Source organism: Myiozetetes cayanensis, unplaced genomic scaffold, assembly GCF_022539395.1.
Source record: "Myiozetetes cayanensis isolate MyiCay16 unplaced genomic scaffold, myiCay2020 scf10, whole genome shotgun sequence".
Taxonomy (NCBI): domain Eukaryota; kingdom Metazoa; phylum Chordata; class Aves; order Passeriformes; family Tyrannidae; genus Myiozetetes; species Myiozetetes cayanensis.
In genome coordinates, this window is record NW_026086605.1 from 19331972 (window position 1) to 19354742 (window position 22771).

Consider the following 22771-nt stretch of genomic DNA (forward strand, 5'->3'; position numbering starts at 1 on the left):
GACAGAACTCAGATATGAAAGCCCATGCTGTTAGGCCAGCAGACCTGGGGATGGGTTAAAAAACGCTGAGAATGACCTGGGAACTGTAACTCATTCCTGCTGCAGCCAGGATGAGTCATCAGACCACACTCTGAGGAACTGTGGTTCTTACTGGAAATTAGTGTGAGCTCGAGTTGAAAAAGCTTGTGGCATTTATCCAAAATGTCTCTTGTCAAAAATATATGTCAGAATTAGCTATGCATATTTCATTAAATATCCTGCTTGTGCTTACCATTTCATACTCACATCTTCTTCCTGGAAGACAAACATCCCTGTCTCAGAGTGTGAGTTTCACTTTTGGTTTCAGGAATGTTCAGTTTTTTCAGTGTCTTTCCTACTGTCAAAAACTCCACTGATGTAATATTAACATATAAAAGACAAACTACTGCTTTTCCTTAGCCCTTTTCAGTACGAAAATCTTGGCAGTTACTTGAAAACCCAGTAAAAAGAATTGGAGACAGTCACAGGTTTTGAAGTTCATAGCGACATTTCTGTAGAGCAGGGCTGGGGAGCTTTGAATTTGTGAGCCAGGCCCAACCTTCTTCTCTCGCCCATGGTTACTTTATTTGATTGTGTTATTGGATATAATAGACGCACAGCTACTTTAAATTGGTTAGTGTGTGTCTCCTCAAATATGTGTGAATAGGCTGCTCATACTCTGCAAAGGAAAATCTTTTCCCTCCTGCTCTGGTGTTTTACCTTTCTTCAGGCTGCCTAAAGATTGGTTTACGCAAATAAGAGTAATTATGTGGTCATGGGTATAAAACCAAGCACACAAGGTGACAGAGCTATTAAAAACTCATTACAGCAATTCGTTACATTTAATAAGATTGCTTCCTAAAATACTTTTAACACAAGAATCAGATATGATCAGCAATTAAATTCATTGATAACATTTCCATATCCACGAGGAAAGCTCCCATACTGTCACATCTGAACATTAAGTGTCAGTCTCAGTTATGTTAATGTAATTCTGAAATTGCTTTTTCTGCAAGCCTTGGGAGACACAGGGATAATGGAGAAGGTGATTCAAGGCATTTTTCCATCATGTGGTTTCTGTCCAAGGTGATGAATTACTTTTTGCTTGGGGTAAACTTCAGATACAACTTCAGACTCATTATGCGATTGACAGAGATAATGTAAATGCTACTTAATGTAAACTTAACAGTTTTATGCTTTGTTAGAGAGCATTGTGGGTTTTGAGACTTTTTTGTTTTAATTATCACTGCATTCCTTTGGGTCTATATTTTTCATCCTTTTATCCTTTTTGGAAAAATAAATTGCTTTCAGAAAATGTTCTGCCTTGTCTGAAAACAGACAATAGTGAAAAACTTTACTAGGTTAATTCTTCCCCTGGAGACACCAATGGAATTTTTCACATAATCATGTTGTTCCTGACTCTGAACTTGTAAACTGAAGTGGCGACATGACATTATGAAACAGAACACTGCAACTATGGAAAATATCCATTAGTACTCCATATGTAATAGAAAAGAGATGAAATACCCCAGACTAGAATTTTATTGATATGTTAATCTGGGTTTATGTTAGCAATTGAAAAATAAAAAGAGGGGAAAAAATGTAAACAAGCAAAATAATGAACGCAGAGTTTTACTAAGTCAAATTCAAACCCATGCTCAGGTGTCCCTCACCCAGCTCCAGGTAAGAGAACTGCTCCAGCCACTGCTGTTCTTTCTCTACACACATTGCTGTGTATTTCCCCTCTCCTGACTGTACCATCTGTTTTTGGACTCATCCCTCTGTACTGCATGCTTTGTGAATTTGAAGAGTGAGATTTAAAAATATAGTGGAAGACCTGAGAAGGTCATTTGCAGATGAAGAGAGTATTTTTCATAGAATTGGAATATTTTACTCCTCACTGGTTCTGTACATGGAGAAACAAATTATTATCAATTTAATTTTTCTCAAAGTGAGAAGCAAAGATTAAATTTTCCATTTAACTGAAGTGATTTTTCTTAAAATTCTATGTCACCTTTTGAATCCTTTTCTGCTGCTTTCTGTACTCAGAGTTGCAGTGCAGTATAACAAAAGAGTGAGGGGGAAAGGGAGAATCCTACAATACAGTAGGATATTGATGCAGTGCAAATATTGATGCTGCAGGTTTGTTTTTCCTTTAGAATATGTGATGCAGCACTGGAAGGAAGATTTTATGTTTGGCTACCAGTTCCTGAATGGGTGTAATCCTGTGCTGATACGGAGATGCACAGAGATACCCAAGAAGCTGCCTGTGACTACGGATATGGTAGAATGCAGTCTGGAGAGGAACCTGACCCTGGAAGAGGAAGTGAAGGTACAGCTCTGGATCAGGCTGGACTGCATCTGTTCCTTCTCATATTCTCTAACCTCCATACTCTGTTCTAACTGCCTTCAGCTACATCTTGCTTCAGGCTGTCTGGTTGGTCATGGCAAAGCCGTTTGTCTCTGCAGACTGGCAGCAGTTCTGTTGACTGTTTTCTCCTGCTGTCATGGAGCTGCAGGCCATGCCTTTCTGTGGGTCCAGTGGAAGAGCTGTAACCAGGAGGTGAAAGGTCCTTTTTCAGTGGTTTCCTCTGAAAGGTTAGGGATTTACCGAATGCCTCAGAGGGGGAAAGTGTCTCTTCCTTTCCTGGTATGGTCTTACCCTGTTGTCACGTGCTGAGTTGAACTAACATGCAGAAGAAGGGTTGACAAGGGTGGTGCCTTGCTTTTGTCTGTACAATGAGTGTGGGGTTCTCCTCAGCTGGCAGCATGAAACTTGTTTGCATCTGAGTGTCACTGCATGAGTGCCAAATACATAGATGCTCTTTGCTGAAAGACTTAACTGTCAGACTGCAGACAGAAGTCAGTCAGTTTGTGGAATGGTACTTGGTGTCTCAGTGGCATCACCCCTGAGCCTCTATGGGCAAGGGCAGGTCAGTGGTAGCTTGTAACCACCAGGCAGAAGTCAGTCTCTGACAAGACTTCCCATTTCTTTGTTCCGAGCCTTGCTGCTTGCACACTGTCATGCTTCTTTTTTTTTTTTTTTTTTTTTTTTCCACAGCAAGGAAACATTTTCATTGTGGACTATGAACTCCTTGATGGTGTGGATGCCAATAAAACAGACCCATGCACAATACAGTACTTGGCTGCACCCATCTGTCTGCTGTATAAGAATCTGGAGAATAAAATTGTACCCATTGCAATCCAGGTGGGCCTATAGTCAGAGTCTCTAAAGGGATACATTGCTCGTTGTCTCATTTTAAACATGAAGGACTTGGGATTTCATCTTCTTTTTGTATCTTCCAGCTTGGTCAAAAACCTGGGCCAGACAATCCCATATTCCTTCCTTCAGATGCCACATATGACTGGCTGCTAGCTAAAATTTGGGTCCGCTCATCTGATTTCCACATCCACCAGACAGTGACCCACCTCTTACGGACACACTTAGTCTCAGAGGTGTTCAGCATAGCTATGTTCCGGCAGCTGCCTGCTGTACATCCCCTCTTCAAGGTTGGTTCTTGCATGAAGGGATGTATGTGGGCTACGGTGGTTATCACATCAGTTTGACAAACCAAAAGGAAGTTCTGGTGATAGTTCAGCTGAAATAGTTTAACTGGCTGCCCTATAAGGTGAGGTACAGCTAAGCTACCATGACTTCCAGGACTTCAACCTTCACATCTGGTTGCTGTTGAATTCAACCTGAGAATTTGCCTTCTTTCATTGTTTGTCACAGCTCTTGGTGCCACATATGCGGTTCACAATAGCCATCAATACCAAAGCCCGAGAACAGCTTATCTGTGAATGTGGTCTTTTTGACAAGGTAGGTAATCCTCTTTGTGAATCTTCATTGTTCATGTCTGTTCATGGTTCTTCGTGGTTACGTATGTACATATCCTTTATTCATCACACATTGCCTTATTGGTTGACCTTTCTACTAAAGGGCAAACATAACTAATATCACCTGAGAAACTGGTACACAGAACTGATGGCTTGTTGTGCTAAAGATACTCTCTTTTACCCCTAAGTGGCCAAACCAGAACTGGCCAGTGCCAGTCAGTATCTCACTTTTTGCTTATGTGACTTTGGGTTATAAGTATAGGAGTGCAAGATATCATATTGTGCACATAAATTTCTGTACATGGATGCACACAGTTAAGTCCCAAATTTCTTTTAAGTACTCTGTAAGAATAAAAATTTCAAATTGAAATCTTCATCACAGAAAGACACGTAGGTAAGACATTTTGAAGCCCACAAATAGTGGGTGTAGATTCCAGCCTGTCTTCCTGAGTTGCCATAAACAGCAGCTCTGCTAGGATTAAATCTCAGCTTCATCTGAGCCAGTGAAACATAGTGGTATATCATACCTATATGATGATTTGAATGAGGGGTTGAGTGCATCCTCAGTAAGTTGACAGTTGACACCAAGTTTGGTGGGAGAAATGGAATGCTGGATCTCGGAACCGCAATAAGTCGGCACACAGCAGTCTCTGTGACAACACACTAGGAATAAATGTTAGGTTTTGTGAGGTTTCAGAAGCCTTTTTAAAGAGGAAACCTCTGTTTCAGGACAACTCTTTCTTCCTTACACCACTTGCACCAGGCCAAAAATAGCTTCCTTGCCTCACAGTTTTTCACCCAAGCAGAATAGAGAGTTTAATCCAGCCACCTTCCATGTCATCTGTACTCCACTGCTGACTGTGGAGACCTCCCATCCCTTTAAACAGAAGCATCATGTCCACACCCCATACGCGTGGGAAGAGTGTGTTGCTAAAACCTACCAGCAAGAGTCCTGGAGTTCCAGAGTTTGTTGGTTCCAATGTAGATGAACAACCAGCTGGAGGACAGTAAGTGTAAGGTGACTACTGCTACTTTTCGCATCATATGCTAGAAAAGCAACATGTGGGAACTTCTGTGCAGTGATTATCTAAAGAGTTTTGAAGTGCTGTCTGTTGTAGACATGCTGTGTTTTCCAAATGTAAATATACTGACACCCTGGTCAGTCCTTATCAGCCACCCAGCAGGATCGATCTCCTGGCATAAATTCCAGGGTGGCTAATGGTAGCCTGTATCCCTAAACACTTCCTCTTAAATGACTCTGTAGCAGCAGTGCATAGTTTAGCTGAAGCCCTCATCTAACACTCATGGCTGCCTTCCTTCACACGTGCACTGATTCTGGAGCATAGGGCTGGCAGAAAGTGCCATGCTTCGATGTTGGTGTACTCCAGTATGAGCAGCTGCTGTACCTATGGTGAAAATGTGGTTAATAACAGTGATTCATGGGAGAGGTGGGAAACCTCGGCAGTGAAAAAGCACAGTTCCAGTAGACCTCTGCAGTTTGGTACTTTGTGTGGAGATGTGGTTTTCGCCTTGAAAAACAGATTCATCAGCACTCTGAATACTGTCTCCTGCAAATTTGGAAAGCCAATCTTGGCAAGAAGTGAACATAATCTCCTACTGTTCCCATATTGCCATTCTTCCTGCAGGCAAATGCTACGGGTGGAGGAGGACACGTACAAATGGTACAGAAAGCAATGAAAGATCTGACTTACAGTTCCCTCTGCTTCCCTGAGGAGATCAAAGCTAAAGGGATGGACAGCAAAGAGGATATCCCCTACTACTACTACCGGGATGATGGCATTAATGTCTGGGAGGCTATAAAGAGGTAAAAGGCCATAGTTCAAGAAATAGCTAATAAAGTCACTGTCACAGAGACACAGATGTCTTTTTTTTTTCTGCTCACTTTTTCTCATCATACATTTTGTGAACAATACATGGGCTGTTTGGTACTGTGGTGCCTTTTCCATCCAACATATCTAATCGGAGGAAAAGATACAGTCAAGCACGCACTCTTGAAAGACTCTTAATTCCTGCTTTTTTTCAGTTTTCTTGTATTCTATATTTCAGAGGACCCTTTATAAGTACTCTTCTATAGGGTTTCACAGAATTTACTGAGTTGAAATTTAGCCTGCAAAGGGAATTTAATAACAATTTTTTTAGCTCTGCACAAATGAAGACCCAGCTCTCTGAGCCAGCCACGGGAGTTCATCAGGGATTTTGCAGAGTGAAAATGTAAGCTTGACTTCTGTGAGAGTTGTCTTTTGAAACTCAATAAATTAGGTATTAACTGATTAGAGCAAAATCTTTTAAAATGCTTTAAAATTGCAAGGTCTGAGTTTAATCAGGGATGGCAGCAATTCTGAGTCAAGAGAAGTAATGCAAGGCTGCTCTACCACACAAATGTGGTTCCTTTTCAGATCTGAAACACTGCCTCAGAATGGAATGATTGCGTTTTATTCTGGTGCAACGTTTAGTTTAATAAACAACGAATTTCTGCATGGCATAAGTTGCTAACTAAATACGCAGCTGTTCCTGGTTGCATGGCTTTTGAAAAGCATGTTCATTAAAAATCAGATCTTTTGTGTTCAGAAAATAGGAGGTTTATGATGCAAGTATAATGTTCACAGTTTGGGGTATATCTTTGACTCATGTGTTTTCTCTGTGTTTTGACAAGGGGTTATCTTGCAAAATTTCCTGCAATTGTTAGTGCCCATTTGAGAGAAAAGGAAGTTGTAACTTTGCTGTGGTTGTTTTCTTTAGGTAGTTCGGGTTTTTTGTCCTTTTCTTTCCTGTGTTTTCTTTGCATATCGAGATATGCCTTTCAAATACCAGGTAGCACTTAGTCAACTCAGTTTAGTTTGACTGTTTGTGGGCGTTAACCTTGCTGGAGGATTGTGTTACATTGCCTCAAACTTGGCTGAGGGATTCTTCATAGGTGAATAATTTGATTTATAAATGGTGTGGGCAGTACCCTTTAGAGCGTGTGAGATCCTGACGCATGGTCAAGATCCTGACATGGTCGTGCGTGTGTCTAGTCACCATGAACCTCCTACACTACGGGGTTATCAGTCTTCACTTTTGATGAAATAATTTCTATCCCCATTTCTTCACATGTGGTGTGGTAGATGGTGTAGACTTAAGAAAGCTGATAAGGTTGTCCCTATAGAAACAAGGCAAATTTGTAAACCCCTTCTCTAATACTCAGCTTCCTCTTTCTGATCTAACTGCAGATAGATGTATCAACCCAAAAATACTTCAGCCTAAAAAGCTTCACCTACACTTCATATACTAATTTATATTTCTATGGAAGGGGGTCTAAAATACTGCCATTTTGTAAGAGAAGGATTACATTCCATATCACCTGGCACCTGTGCCAAATGCATGGAGACAGAGCTCATGCAAGGGCAACTTTCTCTCTGCATTTAGCAGAATTTTTCTTTCTTTTTCTGTGGCTTCCTCTAAAAGCTAAAATTACTTAAACTCTTGGTGTTTATGGAGTTGTCTGCCTTTTGTGGAGTTGTCTACCAACTCCTGACTTGGTTTGCTGATAGGAACCACATTGACAGATTTATAAAAGTCTCCAAATTGCAATAAATCTATAAAATTTATAGATTTTTATCTTGTTAAGGGATAAATCTCTATTGGATAACAGATTTTAATTGCATCAGTCAGGGTCCACAGTCAAATGTTTTACCCTATGCGTTGTTGTCAAAATATTTATCAAAAGATTATAGGTACCTGCAGAGCTAAGAGAATATCCCAGCGCATAGCCTCAGTTAATCAGTCATTCAGTCATGAACTGCAAATCTTCAGGAAATGAGACTTACCTATTTTGAATGCTCTCAGAACTCTTTCTGTTATTGTAGTGTTTTAAGAGCCTTTCTTTCAGAGGTGAGTTAGCCTGGGGAGCTTTCGTAGAAAGAGGGACCTTGAAAAGAGGAACTGAACAGGGAGGAGATGTCTGCTTTAAAGAAGTGGGTGTAGGAAATAGCTCTAGATCTCTTCTCCCCAGGAGAAGTTTCCTGGGCCACCTCCACTTTGGAGTGTGCCAGTTGTGTTTCATGAAAAGGGTGTCCAGTAGGAGGGGTCCAACTGTCTGAGTGGTATTCAGGAGCAGCCTTGGAGTGTTCCACATAAAGGGGATGGTACTGGTATCACAGTTTGGGAACCCTGCTTCCCAGGGTGAGAGCCACGTGAATATGCAAGAGGGAGTCTGTATTAAGTGAAGGATGTAGATGTGATGACAGAGGTCTGGGCAGGAGCAAAGGCTCAAATAAGAGAATAAAGTGCACAGGATTGTTCAGGAGATGCAATGTGGTCCAGCATCTTGTTGGGGGAGGAAGTGATGCTGTTGTCCCAAATGAATCAAAGTTCCCTCTGTGCATTACCACTGCTTGTAGGAAGGAGGTAGGAGGGTGTTGAGACCTTCTCTTGCCCTTATCTCTTTCCACACACAGCATTTGCAAGGGCAGTAGACGATCTTGATAATAATATAATAATGGTCCAGTGGTAAAGGCGCCGCGCTATCACCGCGGAGACCCGGGTTCAATTCCCGGTCAGGGCCACTCCCGGGTAGGTGGGGCTCGTTAGCCCTTAAAGGCAACCCACCTACGTCCTAAGGACCTCGCTGCCACCGTCCAAGCTCGCTTGGCCCCGGCAGATGAACCTTAGGATTAAAGGGTGGGCTCAGTTCCGCGCACACTGTGTCTCACCTAAAAAATCCAATGCGCAGGCTGGAAGGTGGAAAGACCTTCCCCAGATCTTCGCTCGCGAAGACTGGCCATTATAGACGATCTTGAGGAATGGCAGACTTGCTTTCTCCTTTTGATTTTGTTTTTTCGTTTGTTCCTGCCCACAGTTTTGCAGAGGATGTGATTCACATCTACTATGAGAGCGATGAGGTGGTGTGTGAGGATGTGGAGCTCCAGGCTTTTGTCAAAGACATTTACGTCTATGGGATGAGAGGTGTGAAAGCCTCAGGTAAGGTGTGATGGCCCTGCAGCTTGTTGAGTCCTTGCTGACAGCACTGCTGCATGTGCAGCAACCTTGAGCTGTTAGAGACCCCCTCCCTTCCTGGCCCAAAGCGGCTCAGTTTTATGGGTGAGACCCTGGATCAGACCCTCCCTCAGGAGACAATCCCTTCCTTTGCACAGATTCTCATTATGAGCTTGGGCAACTCATGCAATCTCTGCACTGAGGACAGGTCCTTTGATCTTGTCTGCTTATGTTTTAAGCACTGGGGAGGGATGCTGTCTGTAGGTGCTGCTGGAACTACCAGGCAGACTGACAGAAATCACAAGGAGCAGTGAGACCCCCTTGCATCCTCTCTTCCAAACCTTGCACCAAATAAGAACATGTAAGAACCTCCCCAGGAGTATCTTGCTGCATTTTGTATTTCTTCAGCATCTATGTCACCACAGAGCTGTTCTGCTCTCTTCAAGAGAAGATACTTACAATTGTTTCCAAGAAATATTCTGCTTTACTCTGTCTCTTCTCACTGCCTCTCTTTTCTTGCAAATCATTACTTGGCCATGGGAGCTCTCACCTGTAACATGGCTCAATTCTCCCACCTGACTTAACCTAATTCTCTACCCTGTCTTTCCCTAAACATGGGGGTTTTTTACTTCCACTCACATTTTTTCCAAGCAGATTTTCAGGAATTTATAGAGGTAGGTGAGGATTCTTCACACTGTCCTGGCTGATTTACATCTGGCAACACCTGTTGGCCAGTGACCTAGGGCAAATGGCTTTGGTGTTGCATGCACACATTTGAGTGCAAGATGTCCAGGCAAACCTGTGATATTTCCAATCATTACCAGTATATGCTGATGTTTAACAGCTTTCTGGGCTCTCTCTTCCTGGTCAAGCAAACCATTGGGGTACACCCAGTTGCTATCTTTTTGTTTTTAAGTTATCTCTTAGGAAGAAGCTTAGAAATTACCTTCTAGTAGGAACTTCATGCTTGATCTAAGCATCATGATATGGGACAAGTTCTGAGCCTTTCCAGTGCTACAGCTGGTGTGGGATACTACAAGCACCACTGGGGGCAGGAGTGCCACTGCACATGGGAAACTTGCCAGGCTTGCAGCATCTCTGTCTGCGCTGCTGCCACTCCAGAGCAGGGAGACTTGGCTGGGTCTGTAAAGAATGGGAAGAGGATTAGCAGGGGAGGCTATGGCACTTTGGGCTCCCCCTTTAATCTCTGTTTCTTCCCTGTGAGGGCTGCTGTGACTGGGAAAATGCCAAACTCCTTTAAAGATGAGCACAGTGTACTTCAGATAGCAGGACACAGGAGGGGATGGTGCATCCTCTCCACTTGGATCTTGGTGGCTGGCCAGAGATACCATGTGCCTCTTCCCTCTCTCTTGTTGAGTTCACATCTGCATCAGGTTGGTGGTGGAACTGTGAAGCAGCTGAGCAGGGGCATCTTGCTCCAGGGTGCTGACAGATATGTAGGTTTGCTGGGACCTGTGGTCACACTGGAGTGGGACAGGAAGTACAGCACAGGAATGTTATTTAGTGAGAATAAGAGAGATACAGGCCTGGGGTTGCTTTGGTTGCAAAATATTTCCTTAGTCCCTGACTATTCATTTTTTAGCTCCATTTGATTATTCTCCTTCAAAGACAGCTTAATGCAACTATTTCTGTTCCTCATTCTGCTGTTTCTCTTTCAGTTCTCATTTCCTCACTTCCCATTTCAGCGAATAAGCTCTCACTGCACTCTTTCTCACAGTACACTTGATTGCTGAGCCTCAGACCTTTATAAATACAAGCACATGGTCACTTCCTCCTTGACATGAGCATTCCCTGCTTGCACTGCAGACTGAAGAAAAATGGAAAATTTGAGGAGAATTTTAGACCACACAGCAAGACTCATAGAATGCCCTGCTCCTCACTGGCTGCTTCACGGTCCTCTTACTCATTTCTTTTGATTACTGCTGGATAAAAGGGTTACTTCATAGCTGGGTTACTTAAGCTTTTCTTCTCCCTTGTTTAGGGTTTCCTAAGATGATCAGGACACGAGAGACACTGGCAGAATATCTCACAGTGATAATATTCACTGCATCGGCTCAACATGCAGCTGTGAATTTTGGTCAGGTAGGAATTTGTGGGAAGACTGTTCTTCCTTCTGGGCTGGGAGGTACATCTACCAGGGCAAGGTCTGAGAAGGATTTTTTAGTAGATGTATAGAACTACACTATTGTTTCTGGTCAAAATAACTGCTGAGCCATTTGCAAATCCCCATTAAGCCTATGGAAACTGCAGTAATTTGGAAGCTGAGAAAGGCCTTTCAAGTCCTACATATGTTCCAAAGCTCAGATTTAGGGGTTCTAACTTGCATATTTAAGTTTTACTGATTTTATTATGGGGAGAAAATTTTTTCAAGCATTTGGTAAGACCTCTTTCAGGAATGCTGAAGGATTCAAGTGTCCAGCCTAGCTACCATGTTTTTCACACATCACCTGAACTGCCTGGGTTTGAGATGTGCTGGTAGTGTGAGGCCCATTCTACAATGAAATGCAATGAGTTATGCTAAGTGGCTTTACTCTGACTTTGCTGAGAGTGCAGGCACAGGTGGCTCCTGTGGGTCGCAATTATAAGTTGTGCTAATTTCACAGAATCACAGAATATGCTGAGTTGAAAGGGACCCACAAGGATCAAGTACAACCCTTAGCCCTGCACAGGACCAACCCCAAGAGTCACACCATGTGCCCAAACGCTTCCTGAACTCTGTCAGGCTTGGTGCTGACCACTTCCCCAGGGAGCCTGTGCCAGTGCTCAGTCACCCTCTGGGTCAAGAACCTTTTTCTAACATCCAGCCTAAACCTACCCTGACACAGCTTCAGGCCATTCCCTTGGGTCCTGTCACTGGTCACCGCAGAGAGGAGATCAGTGCCTGCCCCTCCTCTTCCCCTCACAAGAAAGTTGTGGACTGCAATGAGGTCTCCCCTCAGTCTCCTCCTTTCCAGGCTGAACAGACCAAGTGACCTCAGCTGCTCCTCACACGGCTTCCCCTCAAGGCCCTTCACCATCTTCATTGCCCTCCTTTGGACACTCTCTAGTGGCTTAATATCTTTCTCATATTGTGGGTGCCCAAAACTGCACACAACATTCAAGCTGAGGTCGCCTCAGTGCAGAGCAGAGCAGGACAATCCCCTCCCTTGACTGGCTCATGATGCTTTGCCTGATGTCCCCCAGGACATGGTTGGCCCTCCTGGCTGCCAGGGCACTGCTGGCTCATATTCAGCTTGCCATCAACCAGGATCCCCAGGTCCCTTTCCATGGCACTGCTTTCCAGCATCTCATTCCCCAGTCTGTATGAACATCCAGGGTTGCCCCATCCCAGGTGGAGAATCCAGCACCTCCTTTTGTTGAACTTCCTAGGCGTTGGGGATTGCCCAATCCTCTAATCTGTCAGTGTCTCTCTGCAGGGCCTCTCTGCCTTCGAGGGAGTCAACAGCTCCTCCCAGTTTTGTATCACCTGCAAACTGCTTAATATCCCTTCCAGTGCTGTGTCCAAGTCATTTATGAGGATGTTGAAGAGCACAGGGCCCAAGATGGAGCCCTGTGGAACCCCACTAGTGACAGGTCACCAGTCTGATGTTACCCATTCACTATTACCCTCCATGCTTGACTTGTGAGCCAACTACTCACCCACGACATGATGTTTTTATTCAGCCATGGGCTGGACATTTTGTCCAGAAGGGTGCTGTAAGAGACAGTATTGAAAGTTTTAAGCTGAAGTGCATCATCTCAGATGGCAGCAAAACTCAGGGTCATATCTGAAGCAAAAATCACCAGCTCACAACAATGAAGCAGGCCAGGAGTGATTCGGAGTTCCCAGTCTGCCACTCACTATGGCCCTATCTGCATGCCATATTCCATATTACATGATGAACCAGCATCCTTTATCTCTCTTACTGCCTGACCACAGTACTGTGGGCGTGTTCTTGGAGGAAATTTTGCAGAAAAGAGAAACTGGAGAAAAGTTTGCAAAAAAGAGAAACTTTTTTTTCAGATGTCACCTCAGGTTATCAGAAAAGGTCTTTGTTTAATAAAACAGCCAAGGCCTTAGCCTGGCTGGTGAATTTGGGCTGTGTGGCACATGCCTATGTTTAGCAGAATAACTACTCCCATTTAGATGACTCTTGTGAGTTCCTGAGCAAAAAGAGAAGGAACTTTCTTGTCACATCCAGTCCTTCTCTAGAGCATCTCCCTGCCCTTAATATCCTGATTTTCTTCCCTGTGTTCCTAAATACCAGCCACTGTAGCTTTTCACTGTGCTCTCTTGCTCTGTTGTGCAGTATGACTGGTGCTCCTGGATTCCCAATGCCCCACCAACAATGCGCTGCCCTCCTCCAACGGAAAAGGGGACTGTCACCATCGAGCAAATTGTGGAGAGTCTGCCAGACAGGGGACGTTCCTGTTGGCATCTTGGAGCTGTTTGGGCCTTAAGCCAATTCCAGGACAAAGAAGTAAGTCAACCTCCCTTCTCTGGGTGGTGGAGATGTAGGTGAGACCATGAGGACCATGGCAAGACTGCATAGACTCACAGGATTGTATTGCTGCTCTGTGCTTGACTTGACTATGTTTACCTTTCTGTAGAGATGTGTCAGTGGTGTGGGTTTGCCTTTGTTCTGTCAGACGCAAACCAGCTCTGAGCAAGAAGTCATATTTTTACTGTGAAACTGTTTCAGTTAAAATGAAAGTTTCTAAGCTTGTGCATGGCATTGCTGAATAAGGATGCTGGTGTGGGAGGAAGAGGGCTGCAGAGTCATAAGGGTTTTTTCCATTCCAGTGCTAGGGAAGAAGGTACAGCAGTTCTCTGTCGCCATGTCCTGTCCCTTTGTAAAATCTGCTCCAGTGCCACATGCAATACAGTGGTGGCTTGTGACTGGCTGGTGAGGAGCAAAAACAAAACAAGCCTATGGAAGGCTTTGCAAGCATGGTGTGTAGCCATTTCCCTCATGAGGTTGTCGCCACTTGGTTGTTTCACCCAAGGGCTCTGTCTGGGGGATATGTTCTGAAATCCTTAAACGGATGATGGTGGACGGAAGGCACTTATAAATTAAATTTCTCTCTAAAAGAAAGCAGTACTAGCAGAGAAGCTGGTACTATGAGTAGTATCGTGGGAAATAGTCACCTGAAGCAATGCTAGGGTGCATATTGGCAGTGTGGTATTCAGAGCACCCTTGGAGTCCAAGCTGACTGAAGCAATTATCATTGAAACTCTGAAGGACAGTTTTAAGTCAGCAGAAACTTCCACTGTCACTGAATGAAATAGTTATCTTCCTTTTTCATCTCTGGCTGTTAATTCTACTCCCATGCTGTCCTTTTCTCTAGCAGCATAAATGTTTACGTGGCTATGCAGAGATGTGGCTTAGGAAGCTCATCTGATTGACCACTGGCGTGAAAAAAAGTGCCTGTTTTTCAGCAGATGAGCTCTCTGCAAGTGGAGGAGGTGCCACGTAGACACCTGAACTAGCGCTAGAAAAAGATGCAGAGACGGAAAGAAGCAGCCAGCAATGGAGGGGAGGTAGCAGAGCATCTTTCATTGGCAGTGTTGGTGTAGACTAGTTTAAATATTGCTAGTACTATTTTAATAGTAGCATTTGTGAGGTGAGACTCTGCGTGCTGTTCTGCTGGATGACATAACGTTGAAACAGAATTGCCTTTGCTTACTTAAAGTATGACTTCTTGGTGTTTTTCAATTAGCTATTTCTGGGCATGTACCCAGATGAACACTTCGTGGAGAAGCCAGTGAAAGAGGCTATGGCAAAATTCCGCAAGAATTTGGATGAGATTGTCAACACCATCACTGAACGCAACAAGAACAAAAAGCTTCCTTACTACTACCTTTCCCCAGATCGCATTCCCAACAGTGTTGCTGTTTGAAGAGATAGCCAGGAGAGTTTGGGGGCATGTAAAGCTAGTGATGCTTTTCTGTTACATATGCTTCTTCAATTAACTTTCAGAAATGGATAAGAAACCCACCCCCTCCATCAGAGCTGGCCTAAGTCTGTCTGAACTTTCAGAAGAATGTGGTTATGACCAGTCTTGCAAACAAAGTCTAGCTGACAACCTTCTAGGTCAAATTTGTTAGAAGTTTATTTTTCCAGGATTTTAAAATTAATCTTAGAATCAATATACAGGTTTCTGTTATCTTGCCCTCTCCTTGACAAAACAATGTAATCACAGATTCACTTACTCAATGGAAAAGGTATCATGAGCAATAAGCAAGTCAGATCTTTAAAATCCTTTCTGTTTTTAATAGGTGACACTGGTGACATAGAAAAATGTAATCTTTAATGTATATGCATTGTTTTTAATCTGATTAAACCAAATGTTAAATATTTTCACAACAATTGTGAACATCCTAATAAAGATGAAGGTAAAAGCAGGACATTTTCTTGACATAGCTGATGGGATTTTATCACTTTCTTACCAAGTTCGTGTGAAATGGCATCTCATAAGAGATGAAAATTTTGTACCTACATAAACTTAAGTGTTTTCTGCATAAAACTAGGAAGGTTTGTTCTAGCCTTTCCAACAGAGTTTGATGTCCCTTACATGTATGGACAAATGTGAGGAATGAGGAGGCTACTTCATATAATGGAAGAAATTCTGGAGAAGGCTTAATTGACAGCTTCTAAGAGGAATCTCAGATTTGGCCAGTTAAGCATAACTAACATATTCCATCTTAGGGACAATTGAGTTTTGTCTGTTTTGTTTAGAGGTGAATAGTTTCAAATACTTGGGCTTTGGTCAAAGTTGAGAAAGTCACTGAGATAAGGAAAGCAAAATTGAGGTTTGGGAAATTTAAGAGTTGTGGGTTTGGTGTTAAAAATTTGGGGTTATTTTTCTGAGAATTTGTTCCTTGTACCAGGTGTGCCAGCCTGCAATATATTTTTTCAATAGATAAGAAAGCTTTTTCTAATAAAACAAAACTGAACATCTAGCTTTTATTTCCTAATTCAGTATCTAATGCTGTATGTCTTGAAAACCTTGTAGGAATAAACACAACATGCTGTGTAGAGAAATGCAGCTTCTGCTCTTGAGAAATATAGTTATTTCTATTATTTGTGTGTGATTTGGAAAAGGGTACTACTAAAATATACAAACTTTTATATGAAACAGGTGTGGAAACTGTTTTTAGATCCTTTACAGCAGACTGATTCCCTTTTTCTCCACCCAGCTAAGGACTTTAAGAAAGATGTGGAAGGTAAGACCATTTCCACTTACTAAGGAAGTACATTTATGATTTGTGCATCTTCTTACTGTAGCCCATGAGAAGGGATGAGTGCAGGAGTGGATTCATGCAACTGTGCAGGAACATTGGAATAAGACCAAGGGATCAGAGACAACAACCTGTGAGCCCACCCCTCCAGAAAAAAAAAAAAAGGGGGGGAAAAAGAAAAGTGCAACTTGAATGCAAGAACTTGAAAGCAAAATTGCAATAAGTTGATGCAATATATCCAACATACCAGCTCTAACTCTTGTCCTTCCCTTATGTACACAGAATGTCCTCTTGCTTTCATGTGATAAGGATTTGAATAATTGAGTACCTGTCTAGAAAACAAAGAATGAGAAGACTGATGGATATTCTCTCACATCAGTGCCCTCTGCTGTAGCCTGTGGACCTAGGACAGTTGGTGGGAGGTTTGGGTATTTGACTGTGCAGTATTTGACTGGTGGTAGCAATCTGATTCAGCATCAGGAGAGGCTGTGGAAAGAGGTAAAGAGGTTAAGAGTAATACTGGTAATAATACAGAAAGGAAGCAGGTACTTGCAAATAATAAAGTGCTTGCTCTTTCAGGGGGTCTGGGTACAATGTCGCTGTCCCACTCCTGCCTCTCTTTTCCACTGGTCACCATCCACCAGGAAGTAATCTTCCCGTGAATGGGCCATGGGTGCCTCCCTGCATCTTTAGCTATGACTTGCATAGAGTCTCCTAAGCCATGGTACTAAGGTACAGTGTCTACTTGCAGGATGGCTCCTAGGTGGGAATAAAAACATCATCTCTCTCTGAAGTATGTCATGCTCTCAGCTTTGCGATAGATACTGCAGCATGATGTGCATCAGCCCAACAGGGTTTGCCAACAGCACGTCTTGGCTGGGTGGCTGTTGCTACTGGCCAGTCCAAGGGAATTTAGCCTTACTCTTCAACTTGAGCTTCTTTGATGTCTTTTCCAATTGCAGTGATTCTCAACTGGTTGGAAGATTGAACTAGGAGATATCTGGTTCAGGAAGTTCTGGCAGTAACTCTTGCAGCTCTGCCATCTCAGCTCTTCTTCTTGGCATTTGGTCACTGGAGAGGACACTCAGCTGTAAAATGCCAGTGCTAGAGAAAAATGAATTGGTAAGGGTTATCCTAAAGGACTGTCAAAAGTAGAGGAGAAAGCCTAATGTTTTCTCCAAAAACAGATTCAAAAAATCTCTCCTTAAGAGAAAAGGAGACCATGAGATGGAGAGGGGACAGGGTGGGCATTTCCCTGCTGAAGTCTCTGACTCTTTGGGTTTTTCAATAACAGTGAGAATTTAGTCTTCACAGCCAGCCCAGTTCTCATCAGTGGCCTCCCATGTTTTCCTCTTTTTGCAGGGTGAATTTGCCTCTATAGACTTCTTTTGGCATATTCTCTTTCCCAGCCCTCAAACATCCCTTGCAATAATATGATTCTCACTGCCCCTGGGAAAAAAGCACGCATACTTCTTGTTCATCCCATAGGAAGTAAGCTACCCTTTTCTTTTCCTGTCAATCCCCATTTTACAGATGGGGAAATGGAACAAGAGCAATGAAGTCCACCAGATCAACTCTGAATTGAGGTGCTTCCTTTAGAAAGAACATGAGGAAGTTGTTTACTGGAAGCATGCTAATTTTGGCTGCCTAGAGAGCAGACATAGTTTTCAGTCTTGGCTTTCAGAGTTACTTGCTCTGCTGTATGTTGAGCAGGACATAAAATAGACCCCAGAAGATCTTACTAGCAAGTTTCAATCAGCAACTGGCTTTTCCTGCCATGGTAGTAAGGACATAGTATCTAGGAAGAAATTGTGCACACTGAGATAGTTGCACAAGTGCATAGTTTGCTTCGTTTATACTATAAAGAGGCATAAATATTGCATAATCAGACATGGCTGGTACATTTGGAGGTTAACTGAGTCATGGGTTTTTACTGCCAGAAGATGTGGCTATGATTGCTTAGACTGATTTCAGCATACCACAGGCCTTAGGATTTCCCTCTTCAAACTCAATACAAGGGTGCTTGATACAGGAATCTTCTGTGAACATATCCACTCTTGGTTTTCCAAAGCACACAATTCACCCTGGTGTTTGAGTCACTTGTCTCACTGGTGAATCCCTCATGCTGTGAAAGATATGTGCTGCTTCTAGTTCCGCATGCATTCAGCCTTTGCATCTTGCAACAGACAACTTCTTGCAGTAGCTTTGTGTGATTTAAGATCCTTCTCTGATCAGTTCCCTACTACGTTCTTCCCCTTTCTTTTGGTAAACTGAATAAATTATTTTCCTGCAGTCTTTTGCTGTAAGACTTCCTTTAAAACTCTTGTCTATTACCACCGTGTGGGCAGCATGTGGGCGGTTTATGACAATGATGTTTCAATGGCTATTTCAGTCAATATTTCATAGGCTGCATTTGTTCCCGCTTGCAACTGTGTATATACAGTTTGTCCCTAGATTTATGTCACAAACAACACATCAAATTATCTGTGTAACTGCACAAATTTCCTGTTTGTGTGTATGCAAGTGGCTGGCGATACCTTCAGTGAGTGAGAGAAATACTAAGCGAGCTGTTGGTACTCCAGTAGGTCTCTATCAAGCTTCAAATTCAGCTTCTCTGGAGAGCACACTGTATATCCAGAAGCCTTTTAACTTTAGATTGGCAGTGTTTAAAATCCAGTACTTGGTGATTAGACTCAATTCGTAATTACATGGCTGAGTTATCATAAAATAGTTTGGGTTGGAAGGCACCTTAAAGATCATCTAGTTCTGACCCCCCATGCCACGGGGAGTTCTAGCATCCAATGCTAGAAATATTTAACTGTATTTAACTTTATAAAGGTTTGCTATAAAGTTAATTCAGGCTTTTGTCTGCCTACATATACCAGTGTACAGCAGGGGAATGCTCTACACTCAGTGCAATTACCACAGACTGCATCAGCAGTGGAACTAGGCTAACAATATCCTTTTATACAGGACACTGAAGAACCCTTTCTTTCTTAATTTGGTGCTTGTCCATAGAGCTCTTCATTCACTCTTCAGTACCTTGTCTGAGCACCTTCCTCACATGCATGAAGTGATTAACGTTACGTGCAAACAACTGCCGCACTTAGATCCTCCTTTTCCACTTGCTGCCTCTTCAGGATCCGTTTCAGGATATATTCCCATGGGTGAGTGGTACATTGGTCTTCCAGAAGACCTGGCAGCAGTCTCTGAGTCCTTTTGTCTCTGCTGGAAGCACAGCAATGTAAGAGCCACTGTCTTCAGGGGACCTGAAGCACAGGAATGACTCTCACCTCTTTTAAAAGGCTGTAGATACTTTATCTGCAATACAGAGTTCTTTGGTTGCAGCTTGTAGCTCTTGGACAATTGTTTTGTTTCATTTCACCAATAGGCTGAGTCATACCATTTTGTCTCAAAGACACTGCAGTCATGACAGCAAAGGGAGCTCCATTCCTGCCCTTGGGGCTTGAGCAGTGTCAGATACACACTCCAGCCTTTGTTTTCTTTTCTGTTTCTAGGGTTAGATCTGGACAAGCTACATGACATAATAAGCCAGTTCTCTCTCATCTGTGAAGAAGATATTATAGGGGTCAAAGCTTGGTAACTTTTCAGATTTGCTAACTTCATAAATATCTTTTTTGCATGTTCTGGAGCATGATGTCTATGGCACTGGCTGCTGCCACTCACATATCTACTAAAGTTTAGTAGCTGCCAAACAGTAATCAATAGTCAGCATTAATCACTATCATAATAACTGTAGGACAATCTATCTGAAGGGCATATTTGTTGAAAACCAGACCTGCATGCTGGCAAAGCCAGCCTGATACGCCAATAATCAGGTCTAACAAAGTGTTTGGGTAAAACTTTGAATAGTCTGTCTTTGTCTGGTACCTGCCTGGTCACTGCTGAGCTTCAGATGGTAGGAAAGCTATGTTTGGTCAGGCCTAAACCAAGCAGATCTGGTTTCTCTGGCCTTGTGGAAACAACAGGTCAAAAGCAGACTCACTAGTCTGTGTTTGGGGGAAATATGTAAACGTTGCCTTATTTTCACTTGGCCACTGTATTTGGCCCAGTGTAAAAGTACCTGTGTAACAGACGTGATAGTGGACTACATAAAATCAGGTAGGCTTTTGGCATGAAGAAAAATTGTTTTTTACATTTTAACCTAAAAGCAATGGATTTACAGCATTGGAATCCTACTTAAGCCTGGGTTGTTTCAGTGTATTTAAGCTGTTTCAGCAGCAGCAGCAGGCTTTTCAGTTTGAGAAATGAAAGGCCATCTGGAAGCCTTCTTCTGCACAGGATCTGCACTGCTGAAACATTATTTTTTCTGGCATCATTAGATCCTGAAGGCTAACAAGTGCTACATGATTTGAAAGTTGGGGTGCTTGTACTTCTGTCTGCATAGATGGAATAATAAATAAGGTTGGCCAAAATTTAGTTATGTTTCTTCTCCCTTTTGTTTTATAGGGCTAACTTAACAGCAAAGATACGAACTAGTTTTCTCAAAGCATGCATGGGAAATGTTTCTGGAAAGAAAACTTTCATAACAATACTTGTGTCTCAAAAGGAAATCAAGAGATGTAATAATAGGGGGATGCAGGAGGCTTTGCAAAATGCATGTACTGGAAGCAAGAGAGTGAGGCTGCATTTGGGTAACTCACAGAAAGGTCAGGGGCTTTGCTGATTTAATGGATCGTGTTGGGATCACGTGCAGATGTACGAATTGATCAAAGCACCTAATGACAAAATGTCTTTCCATAGGTTTTTTCAGAGTTACACAGATGGAGATCCAGAAATGTAAATTTGGGGATAAGTTAGCAGCTCACCCACAGTCTGGATGAGTTCCGGATGAAGGTTCTTTTTGGCTTTGTTTGTGTGAAAAATTTCCTAGAAAAGGTGTTACCAATCATGAAAAGGGAATCTGTGCTTCAGCAGCTGATACGGTGTGTGGGAAACTGCTAAAGGAGACCACAGGTCAACAGGTCAACAGTAAGAATTTAAGACTTTATAAACACTGAAATCTTGTGAAATCAATCCCTGGAAGACCTCAGAAATTGTGGTAATCACAGTCTCATAGAATATCCTGAGCTGTAAGGGACCAACAAGGCTCACTGAGTCTAAATCCTGACCCTGCACAGGACAACCCCAAGAATCACACCATGTGCCTGAGAATGTTGCCCAGATGCTTCTTGAACAGTATATAAATACAGGAACAACAAGAATATATACAAACAAGAATAAAGGTGTCACAAGCAGGTTTTTGTCTGAAGGTTCCAGCTGCTTTCAGAAAACATGCAGTGCAACCTCACTGCATGGGCTAAGCTTCCCCATTCACATTTCCTTCACTTTTGGCAGAACTTGCTGTACTGGAAATGGGAGTATCACAGAGGGGAAGAATGGAGCTTGTTCTTTTGGTGGGATATTGCTCTGAACAAGCTACTTTCCTGAAGAGACTTGCAAGAATCATCTATGACCCAGCCCTGGTGGAGTGGAGAGTTAAACACACTTTATTTAAAAATATGAAAATAATATATAGATAAATAGGTGTAACTTTTCATACATCTATGTCCAAATGTCAACATACAGTTGGTGCATATATATGAATAGAAATAAGCTTCCTTGTATTTTTGTCTCACTGTTTCTTTAGGTAACTTCAAGAAAAGTGATTCACCCTATGTATTTTTAGAGAAGTGAAAACACTGTTGAGCAAAATGTAGTGCTTCAGTTTCATCATTATCACTTTATCTCTTCTAAAACTTTATCTGCTTTATCAATACAAACACTTAAACATTACAGTCAAAACCATGTCAAGAGCCAGTAGCTAAAGAGAGAAAAATTCAAATATGGTCTTATAATTGCATAATCTCTAAACACACATTTTAACAGGAGAAACCAGTTTAAGTCAAGTCAGAGGAATGAGGAAAACAACAGGAAAAGAAATATAATGGGAGAAGTTATATCTCTGTAGCTTTTCTCTGATACTTCTTTTCGGTTTGTTTATTGCTTTTATTATCATTTGACCTGCCAAAGTTCATCTGTATCTAGGTCTTGAAGACGAACATTTTCACCATGAATAAATTCACTGAAAAAAAAGTGCATGTAAAACCAGGTGTGGTATAAGTAACAAATGGTATTTTCACACCAAATCTTTTTAGGCCAGTAACATTTCAGAATATATTTTGGATGAGTATTTTTGATTTTTCAAATATTGGGGCACTTAAATCTGGGAATTTTCACTTGTTTCTTCCTAATCCAAAGTTAAATAACCAAACTATTCTTTTATTCTTTTTAATCTTCAGTCATTCACAGAGCTGACTAAATTCATAGGACCAGTAAGTGCAACTTTTATCCATTGCAAAGACTCAGCTGAAAAGTCAGTTTGGTTTCAGTAAGTTTACTGAAGAATGAGCTTGGCTTTTCATTGCCATAACAGGTAAGACCTAAATTCTGTAATTTTCTCCATAAAGGTGGTGGCATCTTGCTGCTAATGGTGTTGATTTTCAGTCTCTGAAAATGGCTTATGACTGCTTGTGTGAGTTGGTGTCATTCAGATTGAACCACATGACCAAGACAGCCCTTCACACGCTACAGCATGAGAACATACTGCCAGTGGAAGAAATCATGCACTGCTTCCTCAGGGCCACCATGCTGGTGAGTGCAGCAGGAGTGATTTGT

General features: G+C 42.4%; 1 protein-coding gene across 1 annotated transcript in view; it reads left to right on the top strand.

Moving 5' to 3' along the window:
* The window catches only part of ALOX5 (arachidonate 5-lipoxygenase), a 32750-nt gene extending 16850 nt beyond the window's left edge, over nucleotides 1-15900 (top strand). Inside the window, exons 6-14 of the mRNA XM_050305716.1 lie at nucleotides 2178-2350; nucleotides 3080-3226; nucleotides 3325-3528; nucleotides 3752-3838; nucleotides 5502-5680; nucleotides 8714-8835; nucleotides 10853-10953; nucleotides 13161-13331; nucleotides 14572-15900. Of these exons, the coding sequence (XP_050161673.1) occupies nucleotides 2178-2350; nucleotides 3080-3226; nucleotides 3325-3528; nucleotides 3752-3838; nucleotides 5502-5680; nucleotides 8714-8835; nucleotides 10853-10953; nucleotides 13161-13331; nucleotides 14572-14751 (1364 nt within the window). The 3' untranslated portion in view covers nucleotides 14752-15900. The remainder of the gene's footprint in view (nucleotides 1-2177; nucleotides 2351-3079; nucleotides 3227-3324; nucleotides 3529-3751; nucleotides 3839-5501; nucleotides 5681-8713; nucleotides 8836-10852; nucleotides 10954-13160; nucleotides 13332-14571) is intronic.
* Nucleotides 15901-22771: the final 6871 nt, after the last annotated feature.